At 41.2% G+C, this 19,127-nt stretch overlaps 2 protein-coding genes across 2 annotated transcripts in view; one reads left to right on the top strand and one right to left on the bottom strand.

Annotated features, from left to right (window-relative positions):
* Positions 1–8,461: 8,461 nt before the first annotated feature.
* Positions 8,462–19,127, top strand: part of rbp4 (retinol binding protein 4, plasma) — a 170,468-nt gene continuing 159,802 nt past the window's right edge. The window contains exon 1 of the mRNA XM_080541518.1: positions 8,462–8,466. The gene's annotated coding sequence lies outside the window, so the exon portion shown is untranslated. The remainder of the gene's footprint in view (positions 8,467–19,127) is intronic.
* ppp1r3cb (protein phosphatase 1, regulatory subunit 3Cb) lies at positions 15,622–18,799 on the bottom strand. Its single transcript, XM_080541739.1, has 2 exons — positions 18,620–18,799; positions 15,622–17,940 (listed from the first exon to the last, which is right to left on the bottom strand). The coding sequence occupies exons 1-2, from the start codon at positions 18,631–18,633 to the stop codon at positions 16,980–16,982; spliced, it is 975 nt and encodes a 324-aa protein (XP_080397865.1). The 5' UTR covers positions 18,634–18,799; the 3' UTR covers positions 15,622–16,979.

Genomic DNA, 19,127 nt, shown 5'->3' with positions numbered 1-19,127 from the left:
AGGACAAGACATTATCCAAGACACTAAGTCAAACATTCGAGCTGTTTGCAGGTCAGTGTTCCAGGCTTCCCACAGTTAGATAAGCCGAAGCTCAGTTCAGTGCATGTATACACTGTGCACACTGACATCCTATGACATATAGGTTTGTTCGTTATTCTGATTGTTTCATAAGAGGTTGTGGCCTCTTGAAGGCTAGTAATACACAGTGAAAATAGGGTCTTGTGGGGTGTAGAACGCATCCTACCGCCAGTAGTTGGTTGGAGAGGTAGTTTACCTCTCTTTCCACTTCATCCTTATAGGATACTTTTCAAGTTGGCTGTCCTGTCCTTTGGCGGCCCTATGTAATAGTGTAAAAAGTAAAAAGTAGTATTTAAATGTATAGTTGCTGCTCAAGGTTGGCGAAATTCAGGGGAGGTGGGTGTAACAGAGTTGGGAATGTATGTTTAGCTGTGGTGAATGTAGATGAGTTTCGCCGTGCTTTGAGCAGCCCTGGTTGTTGTTGGAGCCCCCCTTTGGAGTTTGGGTGTACTGCAGGTCTGCACGTTCGTTTGTCCTTCTCTTGTTGCCGTACTTGCGGTGGTGCGTCAGAAAATGGCCGCCAGCTTAATGGGTATGTGCGCATGTAAAACGCTCCTCGTGTTTTGTTGTTTGTATGGAGAATCTTGTAATGTAGGGTGAAAATGTTGGTGTAGTACTGTGCTGTTTGTTTTTACATGTATTGTGATGTATTGTGATGATGTGAAACAGAACATTTATTGTATGTTGTTTTGAACGTGCAGATTCACAAGCAGACCAGAGAAGAATTGTGTTCTATATGTCTTCTCTGCAGGTATGTCGCTCCACATGTTGTTTGTAATTGTTATTTGTAATGTTTGAGGGAAGTTTGTGTTCTTTCTGTGAACAAACTGTCCTGATGTGAAATGTACATAGACGGTGGACCGAGGAAAATGGCCGCCAGCTTAATGGATTCACAAGCAGACCAGAGAAGAATTGTGTTCTATATGTCTTCTCTGCAGGTCAAATAAACGAATTAAATGAAAGAAGTTTGGCTGTTTGACCATCGTTACACCTGCGCATAGTAAAATACAAACAAAAACCCTATACCGTGTACAGGTTTCAACATGAGCTTACGAATAACAAAATTAAACACATGGCTCGGCCACAGGACTTTGAACATAACATCAAACAAAGCACAAACAATGGCTCCTGAACAGAGGACAGGAGGAGGGCTTTTAAATAGGCGGACAAACGGCTGATTGGTCCGGAGCAGGTGCGCAAATGAGGATGAACATAATGACCGGCCAATCGTCGGACGGACACCTGCGTCGAATGAGTGAGAGGAGGAGACACAGAAGGAAACACAAAAGAAACAAGGCACAACAGAACGTGGAACGTAAACACTTGCCAGGCATTACATCCTCCGATTTCTAGCTCGAGCCTCCACTAATTTTCCCTGCTCACAGCAGACCCACAGTGCATAGAGGCACTATCTATACACTATCACAGTGTATAGAGGGCTCTCTGGCACCAGGAGCCTAAAGGATCGGTCTGCCAAACTGTCATCTGACTGCATGAAATCTATACCTCGTTATAACTGACACACTGCATAAACCAAACTAACATGTGATTGACTCTGATATAGTTCATAATGGTGTATAGGAGTTGGTCGTCTTGCCTGAGACCAGAAGACGTGCAAAGTCTCCCCAAAGTATGGTCTTGGGTTTAGCTTGGTGGGTTAAGGCAAGGTTGTGATGTGCAGGAGACCCAGGTTCAAAACCTGTGAAAAATCAGTCACAGAGGCAAAAGAGTGGGATTAAAATGTTGTATACTTGAACAACAGAATATTATTTCATTAATTGAGGCATGTCTTGACAACCATTCATTTGGAGGCTTTGAGTGAATGGGGTTGAAAATAGCAAGTCATTGGTCCACCCCTGGATGCATCCTTTTAAAATGGGAATGTTTCCGAGCCATATCTGTCACCCCGCATCCATCACTCTCTTTGAGCCCATTTCAGTCTCTATCATTGTCTCTACAGCTCAGTCTCATTAGATAGAGCCACAGTGCCAAATGAAGCACAGCACACACACACACACACACACACACACACACACACACACACAGACTCATGCACGCATGGATGCACACACACACACACACACACACACACAGACACAGACACAGACACGCACACGCACACGCACACGCACACGCACACACACTCACACACACACACACACACACACACACACACATGCAGACATGCACATACACATTCAAACACACAAACACACTTACACCCATCCCTTTCAGTGCTGTGCAGGCCCCAGGGCAAAGCAGGAAATGCTCTCAGACTCAGCCCTTAATGGCTGTCCTTCCCTGCACTCTCCTCTCTCTCTCTCTCACACACACACACACACACACACACACACACACACACACACACACACACACACACACACACTGAGAATCACACAGTGAATACCATATTCATCTGGTATTGTGGGGACAAGAATTCAGTCAAGTCATGCTGTTTCCTATTATACACTGACACGTCTGTTCTAACCACCAGCTAGTTAAAGCTATTTATTTAAAGCTATTTATTAGTTTAAAAAAATAAAGCGAAAGTGATCACCAGGAATTCAATGGAAAATGACTAAGAACATTTTGATGAAATTCAAAAATAAAATCTGCTGCTTGCGTGCTTCCTCTCACACACACATACACACACACACACACACACACACACACACACGCATGCAGGCACGCACACAGGCACACACTCACATACCCTCCTTCCTTGGTTCTCAACCTGGCCGGTGCAGAGGCTGTTGTCCTGCCGACTGACCTTGACCTCTCTGCTTTGTTTGGTTTATGAGGAAGTTCATGTTCACTGACAGAGAGGTAAGCAACACAGGGGAGAGGTTAGTTTCACTCTGTCATCAGTAACAGAAGGGAATGTTATGATGGCTCTGTAATGATACGTGTAAGCCTATGCATCAAGGATGTCTGTCACCGTATTCTGTGGCCTGAACATATAACTTGTTTATATGTATATCCAGTACTATTTATACCCAGAACACATGTTACATAGAGCTGCTGTATACACTATCCTGTATCAGTTCGTTCAGGTCTTCTAGACAGTAAACATTCATCATGACGGTCCCTCCTAAAAACCTCTTCATCCTCACTACCCCCCTGTACAGTTTATCTACTGTAAATAAAATAAAATAAAATAAAATAAAAATATATTTAAAAAATAATTGTGACTGCATAGATTGGTCCTAGCATCGATTTGTTTTTCATATGATGACTGATGTATAGATGATTCACTTACTTAGACAAGTTATTGTTGTAAGTCGCTTTGGATAAAGGCATCTGCTAAATGTCTAAAATGTAAATGTAAAATGTAAACAAATGTGGGGATAGATAATACTGAGCTTAAGTTTTGCAACACAACCTTTACTTGAGTAAAGGCTCCACATCAGAGCCGCAGAGAGCATTGAGGCTTTTAAAAAAACTAGTCAAAACACATATTTTCTCCCTGGCCTTTGACCTGAGGTGAGCCTGCCTTCCAGACACTGCACTCTTTGCACTTTTATTTGTACCTTGCTTTTAGTGTATTTTTCTATTCTATCAGTTTTCTTTAATCTGTATTTTATCTCTTGTATCTTGTTTTTCTCTTTATATTTTATCTGTTAAGCACTTTGGGCGGCTCTTGTCGTTGTAAATTGTGTGCTATATAAATAAACGTTACTTACTTACTTACTTACATTGAAAGACATTCAAGAAACCTCTCTAACCTCTAACATCTCTAGCCTTTCTTTACATAAAACTCTCTTCATTCTTGACCTAATTAGGGTTTGGAAGAGCTCTTGGAAAACAAACGTTGGTGGAATGCTGAAGACAACCCGATTTGAGAGCTGAATCTCTCGATTTTTCACACTGAATCACACAGTGAACACCATATTTATCTGCTATTGTGAGGACAACAGTTCAGGAAATCAGGTCATGCAGAGGCTGTCTTTGCAGATCATTTCCTGTTGTACATGTAAGCGTCTTTTCTAACCACCAACTGGTTAAAGCGAAAGTGATCACCAAAAAATTGTTCGGAAAACAGACATGACTAAGAAAATTAAAATCTGCTGCTTGCGTACTTCCTCTCTCACACATACACACACACACACACACACTCACGCACACAAGTACACACACCCTCCTTCCTTGGTTTCAACTTGGCCAGTGCAGAGCTGTCGGCTGGCCTTGTCTGCTAATCCCTCTCTGCTTTGTTTATGAGGAAGTTCATGTTCAGTACGCATCACTGAGAGGTAAACAACACAGGGAAGAGGCTATTTTCACTTATGATGGCTCTGTAATTATGTATAAGCATATACATCGAGGATACCTGTCACAGTGTTATGTGGGCTGAACATATAACTTGGTATGCAATATGTTATTTCAGTGTACTATTCATACCCATGTTACATATGTTAGTGGATGCATACATTATCTTCTATCAGTTAGTGCAAGTCCTCTAGACATTTAGTAAACATTCATCAATCAACAAATGTGGGGATAGATAATACTGAGCTTATGTTTTGTAGCACATCCTTTACTTGAGTACATTGAAAGACATTCAAGAAACTATATCTCTGACCTTTCCTTACATAAAACTATCTTCATTCTTGACCTAAATAGGACTTGGAAGAGCTCTTAGAAAAAAACATTGGTGAAATGCTGAAGACAACCCACTTTGAGAGCTAAATGAAAAGCCATTAAATTAAACTGACTTGGTGGCTGGCTGGATAGTGGTTGCATAGCCATTTAGTTATTCTTAAAGGCTTTGGTAACCTGCCAAAACTAGTTTTTTGAAAATCGGCATTGTTTGTCTATGACAGACAGACCTTTGACACAATTGGACCTCCCATTATAAATCATGCGCCATTGTGTTTAGATTTCCCACCTATCATGCCAGTCATTGTTTGGCTGTATGAACTATGAAAGGAGGGAGGGACATCTACTGTATAAGTGTGTTATCTAATGTAGGGAGGTGAGATTACTAGGCCACAGCATGTTTCACAGGCTTATTGACAGTTCTGATTGCTTTCTATTCAGCAAAATTGTATTAAACAAAATGTGATAATCCAAAAGTTTAAGTAGAACAGGTAGGTGTCAGTAAAGTAGGCATGGCACTGACATCCACCCCTGGGATTCTGTTTTGTTGTCAAACAACCCTGCATTGACGTAGAAGAACTGGGTCAACACGATCCACAGTCCTGTTGCCAGTACAAGTACCAAAAGCTATGGCACACGCATGGAACAAACTCTTCACAAGGTACATTCCTATGTGTCTATAAGCAGCAAACACCTGACCTGGTGTTATTTCAATGCATTGTAACCCTCTGGAGTAACCCTCCTCATTTCCATTCGTTCCAGGTCATACGACTGATACATTGTATATATATATATAGTTTTTAATCACCCCTAATGACATCATATGTGATCATATGGTTTTTTTAAGATGTTCTCTTCTTATCTTTTAATAACATTAAACTTAAACGTTTTCACATACAGTAGACCGGTATGGTGCTGGAGATATTATTAGTTTAAAAGTGGTGTAATGCCCCGTTAACCAACCTGTTACCTTGCATAGACACAGAATTGCTCACTGCACGTGTGCTGGCCAGGTCATCAGCCCCCTGGAGCCTAGTGAACCATTGTACCTGACTCAACCATAAACACAAGCTCACAGAAGATAATGTAACAGGTTTAGAGAATCAGCTCTGACAAGATATCACTCTTTTTAGTCTTTTTTTTTTTTTTTTTACAGTAGGTACAATGGCTTCTTACACTACTGTACAGCAGCTTTCGCAGTTGACGACCTGTCCTCAGGGTATGAATAATCTGTCATAAAGTCAAGTATTTGAGAGGATAAAGAATGCTGTTTCTTAATGGCATTCACTAGCAGAGATCCTGGTCCTCCAGGTTTAGGGGTGAACAGCTGGGGCAGGATTGTTATGCCATGATATCTTCATAACCTCAAAATCCAGGGAGGATTTCTCAAGGCTTGAGATGAGCGTGCTGTTATATTGGGACGAAATAATATAGTCTTTGAAAAGTTGCTTTTCAATTTCCCCTTGTTTGCATAAGATTCCTTTTCCTCTCTGTGCCAGGGCTTTAGGCTCTGACTGGAGAGCATCCGAACACACCTTGACAATATGAAAACACTGTGACTGTCTTAGGATAACCCCTTCGTTGCAAGAGTAACCTTGGAGGAACCGTAGGTGGATTTGAAAAGTCTTTGAGGTAAATCCACATCCACAGTATACTGTTGAGGGTCTTTGTCCGCAGTATAAATCATGATTTTAAATGATCATGAGCAGAACACTCATCGAAACAGGCTTAGAAATGCTACCTATTGAGATGATGACCTGAGGATTACAATTGACTTTTGAACTGTGCAACAGGCTCATCTTAATTCTCAAAGTAAATTGCAGAAGGAAGCTTCTGTCACTTGGTGAATGTACATCTCTGATATAGTCCATATGAGGTAAATCCTTGAGATTTACTCTGTGATGACAAGCCCAAACATACAGTTTATATACAGTATAAAGGTTATAAAGGAAGGGTTAAATGATCCCATCATATGTACGAGCAGATCTATCTATCTCTCTATCTATCTATCTATCTATCTATCTATCTCCCTATCTCTCTATCTATCTATCTCTCTATCTCTCTATCTATCTATCTATCTATCTATCTATCTATCTATCTATCTATCTATCTATCTACCTATACAGTAAGTACATTCTGTTAATGCTTTCACCTCTACATACATTTTGAGGAATTAATACATTTACACACTACACTACAGTGGTAGAAATCGGACGGGCTCCTTGTTATACATGGAATGGAATAAGGAATGGTATCAAGGATTTTTTTAAATGATGTATTATGTCAAAGTTATGAGCAACAGCATAAGGTGTTATGAAGCTTGTTACAAAGAGTGATATAAGATGACTTACAGTACATACATATCTGTTGTCACATGCTCTTATGTCAACTAATGGTACGCTGCTATCTCTAAAGCCCATCATGCTATACAACTACTGTATTTACAGGTGGCTTTGAATGTATGCATTTATATAGTAAGCAGTCACTCTGCTATTTCTGATTAAACCGGACAGTGACGACTTCAGGCAACGAACACATGGCTTTGCAGTCTCCACCGTGACAGAGACAAGTGAGATAAGCGGGTTTAAATAGTAGAGCCCACCAGAGTGGTTTAATCCCTCTGGTCTCTCCCTCCCTCGCCCTCTCTCTCTCTTTCTCTGCCCCACTCTCTCTCTCTCTCTTTCTGTCTGTCTGTGTTACTTTTCTCTCTCTCTCTCTCTCTCTCTCTCTCTCTCTCTCTCTCTTTCTGTCTGTCTGTGTTACTTTTCTCTCTCTCTCTCTCTCTCTCTCTCTCTCTCTCTCTCTCTCTCTCTCTCTCTCTCTCTCTCTCTCTCTCTCTCTCTCTCTCTCTCTCTTTCTCTATCCTTCCGGCCAGGGGTCCACCCACTGAGATATGGCTTTAGAGCAAATGCTCTGAAGCACGTCACAATGACGATATCCAGTGAACACTAATCTCATAATGTATCAGGTGCTCATGACCATCAAAATACAAACACAAAATGACCAAGCAAGTGGAGGGGATGTTCTGTGACATTTCACTCTACCGTTTTTCCTATTACAACGTTAGTACAGTACAGTGTCATAACCGTGATAATTCTATGATGTTACAATGTAAGTGCTTACAGCAGCCCATAAACCATGAATATCAAACCTATCAACGACAACAAAAAACTGAAAATGGCTGAAGTGAAAGGGATGTTTTGTTTTGGATTGACGTGGTGTTTGAGAAACAATACTGTAGTTCCCCCTACACTCGAGACCTCAAGGTATTACCAAACACCTTTATTTTGTTAACTCAAATGACTTCCTTACAGCCAGCGACAGCCCAGATCTATGGCATCAGGAAGTATCTACTTTTCTCAGCATTTCCTTGTTCAATGAGCCTGTTGTTGAACGTGTCTTTTAGAACACCCAGTCATGCCTATAAGAAACTGTCATAGTAAATTGAGCCTCACAGCATAAACTCATCCTAAAGGCAGTCTCTGTCTATATGCACTAAGCAGACTGACACTCACACCCATTTTTTTTCCACCTGTGAGCTTAATGGGTGTGCTGACATAAATGCATATGACATGTCAATGTGAAATCAAGGCTCACTCTTATTGTTGACTTGAAAGGTTTGGCAATAGATATCCGTAATGATTTCACAGATGATCAGTCACGCTATATTCAAATGCTGCTCATTCTCAGTCCTTCCTTTAGGCAATACTGTACAACTGCATTGTTTCTCAAAGTCTCTCTTTCTTCCTCTGTTTCTGCATGGTTAACATCACAGTGTTGATTTATTTTCTATTTCCTCAAGAGAATACAAAACTTCAGGTTCCCACTAGACTAAACAGATGCTGTGTTCTCCTCTGGGAGTTGAAGAGGCTTAGTACAATATGTTCTGACAAGGTCCTCTTCTCTTGTTTGTCAACTTTTCAGCAGGAAATACCCATTCGGGTTAACATGGGGAACATGCTTTGAGGTCCTGTACAGTAGCCCAGAACTCTGGTTAGTATAATTTATGTTTGACATTTAGATTACTACCCTGCCATGCTAGGCAGTTGAAACATGTGCCAAAAATAGTGTCAATTTGCGCATGCTCACACTTTTTGTTGGTTGGCAATGGGGGTATAAACTGACAGTACAGCAAACTCAGAGTAAAGTCTGCCAAACCTTCACCTCACCTCTTGCCCCTAGGAGTTCATCACATTCTGACAGGACGAAATGCTTGAGGAGGCGGGCAACATGATCCTGTGGCAGCATGTGACTTGGCACAGAGTGTCAGTTCCACATTCAGGTTCCTCTACTCTGAAGTACAGAGGAACCCTGGAGATGTTGGGGCCTGCAGTACAAACCAGCCAACAGTGGTTATATGGTCAATCCATTGTCAAATAGATGTTATCACCTCAAAGACAGAAGAGGTTTATCATAATTGTGTGTGCTAGAATCCAGGTCGGAGGCTAGGTTCTCTGTGACTTACCTCAATATCCCACAAGCTTTGAAACCAAGTAATGATAACATGACTGGTGTGATATTTCCTCCATTGACCTAAGAATAAATGTCTCTCGTTCAAACAATGTTATGTGCCAGGCAATCATATTCTTTTATATGCTTTATTTGCTTTATGAGCCTCTAATGCACTTCAAATCAAGCCAGTCATGTCAAGCCAGTCAAACCACACACAAAAAGGGTTAGGGTAAGTATAGAACCTATTTTTGTAAATTAGAATTCATATGATGTTTACACTGAATGTTTTGCAGTGGCAAGTTTGATAATGAATACATAATGGCAGGAATGTTAATCATGTCTTTGTCTGCCAATGTGTCCTGTCTGATTAGACAATAATGTTGACAACACTTTCACATCAGACAGTGGTATCAACACAACACGAATGAGATGAATAACATTTTGTAAGAAGAAGACATGTTTTTGATATGTTTTCATAAGTTAGAGAAATGGTTTATTCTTAAAACATGAAGCTTACATATTTGAATGTGCTGAAGTATACTGTAGGGGAAATACTGAAAGAGCAGGAAGCCATACTCTTCTAAGGTAATGCTCTGTTTTAAAACTGTCACATTTGCATAATCTCCAAAGTTCCATGAACTTGGAATGAACTTCATGGTCATGGATGAATCATTTGCCTTGACCCGTCTGACCTCAACCAGAAATAGGATAGCAGGTGGCAAAGATTCTGGTCAACAAATTGATTTTGACCTGTCCAAAGAACAAGGGCAAACAAGGTTCCATTGCATCATGCAACCTTATGCCATGCCCCGAAATGAATACACTACAACATACTATTTGGGAAACACATAGCTTATGCTTGTGGGGGCAGAAATGCAGGGAATGAAATGAGGAATGGTTTCAAACACACATGTTTGATACAGTTTGATACCATATTGAATGGTTTCAAACACACATGTTTGATACAGTTTGATAACATATCGAATGGTTTCAAACACACATGTTTGATACAGTTTGATACCATATCGAATGGTTTCAAACACACATTCCATTCCATGCATTACAATGAGCCCTTCCTATGATTTTTACCTCCACCAGCATTCACTACTATCAGTGCATGCACTGACATACTGTCAAATGTACTGTATCAGTCATGATTGAAATATCTTGCCCAAACAAATAGATGACATCTTACTATAAAAGAGCAACAGGAAAATGTCCAAAGTTGTGGCAGTAGTAAACAATGATGAAACATCCCCTTGGCCAAGACAAAGATTATTGTGAAAATCTCTTTACTTTGGCTTGGCTGTTGGCAACCCAGCTGTGCCACAGTGCCAATGCTGGGTTTCCCCAATATATGGCATTTAGCTGACACTTTTATTCAAAGTGACTTACATTGGAGTGAGCGCATACATTTTTTTTGTATGATCCCAGTGGGAATCAAACCGTCAACCTAAGCATTGTTAGCTCCATGCTCTACCAACCAAACCACCGAGTACCTGTTGTAGATCCTCTATGGGTGGTATCAGACCTTGTTCAAGTAGTATTTTAACTTTTTTCTTGCTTGAGCCTGCCTATAGTCTCAAATAAGTTTGCACTTTGGAACTATTTCATTGGTTCTATTGCATCAAGCAAGCTCAATCAAGCACAGCTAAAGCTCAATCAAGCACAGCTATTTGAAAGGATTTTTAACCCTATTTGAAGCCAGGTCTGCTCCATATCCAGCTAAAGGGGACTGGACCCAAATGTCTCTCCAAGCAATGAATCATCAGTTTGTCTGGGTGTGAAATACCTCAGCAGCGTGTGAATGGAAGGAAACTGGCTTTTGATGAGTCACAATGCTATATCCTCATCTACGTTAACATGACTTTCCCACCAACTACGGTAAGTCACGTCACTGATCATTCTGATGACTAACCTGAGTGAACACCCAAAGGCTCAATGAGCCTGTTCTCCGATTCTTACGTCCACCAGCCTCCCCTGTGTGGCTCGTAGTAGAACAGCCATTCTGGGCTGACGAGGGTGAAGCTTTGGCAGACTGCAGTAAAGGGCAGGGATACGTTGGTGTGAATGAGTACGAGTAATATAATATGACATGTTGAGTAGTAGCGTGACTGGATAGTAACCCTGACCCCGGCTGTTCACGTGGCCTCCTCTGACGCTATGACCTGTTCACGTGGCCTCCTCTGATGCTATGACCTGTTCACGTGGCCTCCTCTGACGCTATGACCTTTTGTCTGGTGAAGTGGTGAGATTCCGGCCAACGCACACGAGACACCTGGTCTTTTAAGGGGGGCTGTGCATAATAGATGTTCCAAGAACTGCATGTCATGCCCTCCACTTCCACATCTCTCTCTCCCTCCTGTCTGTCTCTGTCAGTCTGTGTGTGCATGTGTGTGGGCGTGGCCCAGGCTCCAGCAATCAGTCTCGTCATCATCTCCACCTGCTCAGTCTCAGCCTTACAGTATTTAAACCCTGTCTTTCCATCCAGTCATCGCCAGATCGTTTGTTGTCATTACAAGTCAGTCTCGCTCCCTCCCGCTTAGCTAGATTCTATGTGTTTATGTATTGGTCGATGAATTGAGATGAATTGAGAATCAAGGACCCCAATTGAAATAAGCCAGTGGCTTTCTTGGGTTTTTATCCTGTTAGTTGACCTTGTATGTAATATGTACTGTCATGTACCTACTTCTGCAAATCTTCTAATAAAGTTTTCAATCAATCAATCAAAGGTCTCACCACGTTCTCTCTGTGCTACAGGACCACTTTCCAGTTTCCGGCCGCCAGGCTTCCTGCCCGTCTGCCTATCCTACCTGGCTACTTGTTCTACCTGCCCTGACTGCCTACCCTGCCTGCCCTGCCCTGTCTACCTGCCTGCCTGCCCTGCTACTTTTACCTGTTTGCCATTCCTCCCCCCAATTCCCTCATTGAAACCCGATTCTTTTAAATACCTGTCCCTGTGTCCTGCGCTTGGGTTCCTTAGCTCTGACTGTAACATTGCATATATTCTAAATGTCACACTTCATTTTATTTTGGACCCCATCCTCTTCCTTTTTAGAATCATTAGTTTTAGTGATATACCCTTAATGTGTTATATTTCCACATGTACATGCAGATTACCCAAACATATGGGAGATCATCATGAGCTAGTTGACATTTTATCTACAATTATAGCAGATTATAATTCACAGTATAGCATTCTTGCCATACCATTCTTCCATTCACAGTAGTTTGATCAATACCTCACATCGGTAATAGGATTGGTGATTATAGTTAGTGTACCCTCACATTGCACGCCTATTATCTAGCCAATGTGACTGAGATCAGAGTAGGAGTTCTTTTGAAGAGCTGCTTTTCGGCAGCCTTAGGATACCCAGGCAACCCAGCAGTTTTTTGTTCTGTGTTCAGTGGTCTATGATAATTGCCCTAAAACTGAAAAGGGGTATTTTTAGTTTCTCTGTTCCCAAGCAGAGGCTATGTTGTGTTCCATCATTTTCCATCTCAGTACCATTGGAAATGTGAAGCATGTAGAGAAGCATTGGGCTAGTCTCCTCTATGCTGAAGCCCCTCTGAAAACGTGTACACACAATGAGCAATGACACACAATGTGTAAACACACACAGCTCACTGGTCCACCACAGGGGAGGCTGGTGGAGGTAGAAATCTGAGGATGGGTCTTTGTAATGCATGGAATGGAATGAGGAATGGTATCAAACACGTGTGTGTTCTGTTCCATGCATTACAATGACCCTGTCCTCTGATTTCTCCCTCTACCTGCCTCCACTGGTGCATCAAGAATAAGAGCATTGATAGGCTTGTTTGAGGCCGTAGAGGGAATTTGGGCCGTAGAAGGGACCATAATGTTTTATTCATGACAATAAATCTCTGTCCATATCTCAGATGGTGGTTATGTACTGTATGTCCATATGTTTACTGTCATTGAAGGGATATTTCACTCTAATTTCTATGATCAATCATATACCTTAACCCCAGTCAATATACTGTATACCAATGCACTTTTTAAGTCCTTCTAACCCCGGTTATTTAGACGATTATTTAGACATTTTCACTTTGAGATTTTCCAATACAATGGTGGCTTTCAGGTGGACCCCACTTCCATTTTAGATGAATTATTTTTAGTGAGCCTAACTCTGCATATCTTTGAGGGAGGTCTTATCATGTTGCTCTGTGACTCACCACAATTCTCTCTCTCCTACGCTCGCCTGCAGTAAATGCCCAGTCAGACATGGCATGCACGCTTACTTCAGGTCACTGCATCTTGAGAAAAACAACAGCAAATGTCTCTCCAGCACAGTAAATGCAGGTTACCAGGCAGATCTGACATTTGAATATCCCAGCACAGCCTTGTGTGTTATCTGCTCTTCTATATGTGTGTCTAATTATAGCAACTGGTCTGGCAAGTCACCAAGCCTAATGGGGTATGCCGTCTGCCCCGTCTAGTAGGGAATGTTACAGACGATTTCTCTCAGCTGATATCTTTCCGTGAGACTCTCAGCACTTCCTGAGTGTCCTGAGTCATAGGAAAAACTGAGAACACGTAGCATAGAAGCATAGGTCTGACTCTAGTGATGCTCTGGTTTTAAAAATAATTTGCCATCAATCCACATAATACCCCAGAATGACAAAGCGCAATACAGAAATACCTCATGTACTGTACATACAAATTCAGAACCTTTGCTACAAGACTCTTGAAATTAGCTACAATGCAAAAATGTCATCAACAAATCACTCAATAAGTTGAATTGAGTCAATCTTAATGCAAGGATAATAGTTAATGTAATTTTTAAATTAATATCTTTGTTTTTATAGGGTCTCGATTTGCATTGGAAATATTACACATTGTGTAGATTAGGATGCCACTACCAACTCAGTAAATGTAATAATTTATCTGCCAAACTACCCTGTCCCTGCCAGTGACGAACATAACTTGATGCAGCTACCACTATTCTTCACATGAGCGATGGTGCGGAAACTGCATTGCAGTTTGGATTTGCATTAAATGTAATGCTTTAGTAAAACAAAAGAAACATTTCCAGCCACTTTCTTTGCTGTATCACTTGAATTCATTGTTGCAAACACAATTCTGGATATGAGACAGATTACTTTCCATTAATAGATTATTCTTTTTGGCCGCTTGGTTATAGACCAATTTTGTAGAGTGACTGAAATGTTGTCCTGTCGACTGTGCTTTTTTCTCTCCACCATTCAACTTTGTAGTTTTGTGTAAGTCTCCCCAGGACTCCCCAGTAGTTTTGTTCCTCTCCATTTGCTCAGTTTGTAATGACAACCTGATCCACACCGTGTAATTGATTCCTATGCAAATCAGACAAATCAATGCAAAAAAACAAATCTATGAATTCCAAAATTACATGAACTATTATTGTTGCATTAAGATGGGCTCAATTCAACTTATTGAGTGATTTGTTAATAACATGTTTGCATTTTAGCTAATTTTAAGTGTCAGAGCAAAGGGTCTGAATAAGTACATGAGGTATTTCTGTATTGAATGAATGAATGAATGAATGGTCTTTATTGTCATTGATATAGTACAGGTACCAAACAACGAAATTTGGGAGGGGGAAAATGAAATGTTTATACATTACTGCTTTGTCATTCTGGGGTATTGTGTGTGGATTGCTAGCATTATTTTGTTTTGCTTTAATCAATTTTAAATTGAGCCTATAATACAACACAATGTGGAAAAAGTGAAGGGGTCTGAATACTTAAGGCAGTACCGAAGGCACTGTATACTTAAGTATGGTATATTTGTGCTTCAGTCATAATGCACTGAATGTTGGGACAATTAGCTAATAGTGTTTTGGTAATGTGATATTCATTTATTGATCAAACAAACGAAAGAAAAAGCCAAGAGTCTTATACACTATAAACATTAGATCTTTATTTCTGAAAGGAACACAGAAAACAGATAACAATTCTTCACACAGAGACCTTTCCTTGCAGTAGAAAAAATATTCTGGAGGTCAGACACCACGGCTTGTGTCTCAGCCCTTTACATTCAGCCTAGTATACGTGACAAGTCACACTTCAGATAGCAAAGTAGCTAACATTGTTCATCATTGGCAAACACTGTCACCTGTCAGCACTGTCACAATCTGTCATTAAGTCCAAGGCATAACCCAACTTAATTTCCATGAAATTCCCTTTTGACACTTCTTCCCTTACTTACTCATACATTCCTTAATAAAAAACATCCTCTCTGCCAGAGGAGGCTGGTGGTGGTAGAAAGTGGAGGTCAGGGTCATTGTAATGCATGGGTTTGAATGAGGAATGGTATAATCAGACACACTTGTTTGATACCATTCCTTATTCCCTTCCATTCCATTCCATGCATTGCAATGAGACTGTCGATTCCTATCTCCACCAGCCTACCCTGCTTTTCTGCCTCACTTCCATTCACCCCATCCCCCCCCCTCCCTGCCCCCACTTCACAAAGGGAAAGATTCACATACCATGGGTCCATGAAACACATTGAGAGAAGACAGCGTCCTATGTATACAGTAGTAGCAGCAAACATTTAGAAGAAAAGGTTAGGAAGAGCACATTGAATGTGTTTTCATGTGAAGGCTTTACAGAAATACAATGGACGTGGGAAAACCGTTGTGCAAAAAAAAAGGGAGGCGTTTAATTTACACCATTATTTGCTAGCCATCATACTGTATACGGGGCATCAGTGTTGTGCATATTTACCTGTATTGCTTTTTTTTTTGCTGAAAGTCTTCAATCAAACGGTACCACAACATTTCGAGACAACTTCAATATGAAGTACTTCATGTTGTACCAAGTTATTCCCCCTTTCAACTTCATATTCCCCATTCTGACATTTAAAAGGCATATTGTATTCAAGCAGTGCAAAGTCTTCTTCTGCTGTGAAACTGTCAACAATAGCAACATTCTGATCACTTATTTGTTATACTGACATTCTGGTGGCTTTAATACCTTACCCCTAACAGCTGGGTACAGTTCCGGCTATTATAGGACAAGTTAAAACTCATTTTATTTCTATACGTTTGCTAAAAGCAGATTCTCATGTACAAAATGCTAATCCTCCTTCGAAAATATTCACTAAAGTGCAGGCTCCCACCTCTAGAGTTGTCTTTTGTCTTCTGAAAAAGTCTTACTCACTGTGTATCGGTGTTGCATTGTATTACATACAGCTAAACTGACAATGAAGATAGCATTACAAAGGAAGGCATCTATGTTACAACAATTCATGATTTAGCACATTTCAAGTCTATAAACTGCTTTAGTTCACAACAAACAAAAAAAACAAAAGTCTAAACCATGTCTAGACATCTCCATATGTAGAATGCCCATTGCCACCTGACATCATTATTTCTAGGTATTTTCAGTCATAATCGATTTTTGTGGCTATCCCATTTTGCCACAATGGCTCGTGTGGTTTGCCATGGACTGTGATTTGGGAGATAAACTGAGTGACATGTGTTTACGGGCCCAAAACAGTAGGGCTAGTTGTAGAATTCTGTATTTTCACACACCAAACATGAAGAGACAGCCCCATTCTTTCGGACTTTTCCATTTTTGGACAAAAGTGACAAAACAAATGTTGACATCTCTATTCTGGGGCCCCAGAGTGAACTGAACTGTCCATGCATGAGTCGCATATCTTGGATATCTTTACAGTTCAGATGGTGAATATCTTTATTGTCGAGGGGGCTCATCATCACTCTCATATATACCCCACAGTTCAATATACCCCACTGTTTTCATTCATCTCTCGTACTTCAAGTGGATGGAGTTGTTGATATTGATGAAGCTTCTGGTGGTTCCGTCACAAAGGCCTTGTGTCAACCTCACCAGTATGGGGCAGTGTTCTCTATACGGCCCCAGCTCTGCCACTCAGGGAAGAATCCACTGGACGTCCTCGGGCTCCCAAACTGGTCGAACTCCATCTCCGGCCTCTTGCCTTCTCTCTTGAACTCTTCTCTCTTGAACTCTGGTGTGGTGGTCTGGATGACAGGGTTGTTGGTTGGATCACCATCACCATCTGCGTTAATCAACTTGTAGTTTATCCCGTCATTGTTGTCCCAGTACGTCTGATCATGGGTTTCAAACAATATGCAGAACTCCACACGCTCGTGTGGGGACACAGAACTTGGCAGGTTGATGACGAAAGCAAAAGTGTCGGTATCCGTGCAACCGTACACATTGTTCAGGAAGTTACAGTCAACGTCTGTGTGGGTTTTCCACGAGTCAAACGTTATCCGGATGGAGACCGATTTCTCAAAGCTTACGTTCCTTACTTTCACGGTGCCTGTAAGTGATCTCTCCTGGACGGTGCAGTTCTCCAGACACACCAAGTTCTTCTTGAGCCGGTTCCTGAAGTCCAGGTAGTCCCCGGCGGGCTGAGCAAAGTCCAGAATCAAACTTTTGTCCTTGGAGATTTTCAGGTCAAGAGTCGCATTCTCCAGGTCAGACAGGTCGAACTGCAGGTCAGACAGCGGGTCATCTTCGAACTCCTTGAAGACGTGGATGGCCGTTAGGGACATGCCTTTTGAATCTGCGAACACCACCCTCTTCTTTCCCTTGGTCTTGGGGCTTTTCCATCCCAGGCTGGTGGCTTCCACCTCCTGCTTGGAGCTGATGCATGGTCTCAGGGGTTTGTAGCGGTTGACCAGGTTTCGCGATCGGCAGTCCTCATATGAGCTGAGGAAGTTGCGGAGGGGCGGGGAGTGTGCCAGACAGATTCTCATGGCCATATCAACTGGCATGATTGAACCTGGCATTGAACTGTGCTGTAACATATGCAGTACCCTGTCACCGAGAAAAGCAAATGTCAGAGTGGTTTTAGGTGAAATTATTCAGGAAAAAGTGAGTGAATAGGATACTCAAACCACACTTTCATAATAAACAAACATAATGTACCCATAAATAAACATGCTCTGTCTGTGTTGCTCAATGTGGATGTTAACATAACATTTAAATGTCATGAAAACTAATCTGACACACAGGTGTCTTAAACTATCCAAAAGAGAAGTTGTAGTTCAGTTTGAAATCTGAACTATGAAGTTGATATTCAATATAATATTGAATATCAACTTCATAGTTAACAGTTGCAAACTGTTGAAAAAAATCTAATGATTGTTTTGTCATGCTTAAATACATCTTACAACATGTTAACCAATAAAAGTGTTAGCAGTGTGTGTAGTTACAGGGATGCCAATGTATGTAATGAGAGGGCCAGGGGTGTTATTTAATCATAGGGACCATTTTAGAAGAACTAACTTCGCATCAGAAGTACCCACTGAATTCTTAAAACATTAAACGTAGGATATCCACCAAACGGTGTAAAAAAAAAAAAAACAGTGATATGTATGCCATTGTAAAAACGTAGGTAACTTTCCATTTAAATAAAACAGACTTCTACTTCTAAGCCATTGCGCACTTTTAAATTGAGCACTACCTTCATTCACTCTTCGGCGCACACGCTTACCTTGTACAATTCATTGAAAAGCGTTGAAAGAGTCAAAAACTCCGAAACATAAAAAAATGCTGTTGATGATGAATTGAACAGACAAGTTTTGAAAATGATATCGAAAAAAAAATGTTTTTCAATTCAAAGCCATTGCTACGTCGTTCTGGATGAAGAACCGGATTTATTATGGTGCGGCACGCCCCCCTTCCCATCAGCATGTCCAGCTGTACTGACTACCGTGTCTCAGCGCTCCCAACCGGTACATCGGGTCGATTTGCATACAGCCTGACGTGAACCCCGGGTGATAGCCAATGGTGAACCCCGGATGAGAGCTCGAGCCAATCAGAGAACAGCAGAGGGCTGCGTTGATATCCTCCACCCCGGGCTGGCTGTGTGGTATGATGTGGGCAGTGGAGGAGATAACTACGTTTTACACTGTAAAATGTACAGTCATGACTCATGGTAGACCTCTACCGGTTGTTTCTCTGTTTAGCAACTAGTAAATAAGTAAGAACATATGTTTTCA

Source organism: Nansenia antarctica, assembly GCF_963989245.1.
Source record: "Nansenia antarctica genome assembly, chromosome: 11".
NCBI classification, from domain to species: domain Eukaryota; kingdom Metazoa; phylum Chordata; class Actinopteri; order Argentiniformes; family Microstomatidae; genus Nansenia; species Nansenia antarctica.
This window is presented reverse-complemented; position numbering and strand designations above follow the sequence as displayed.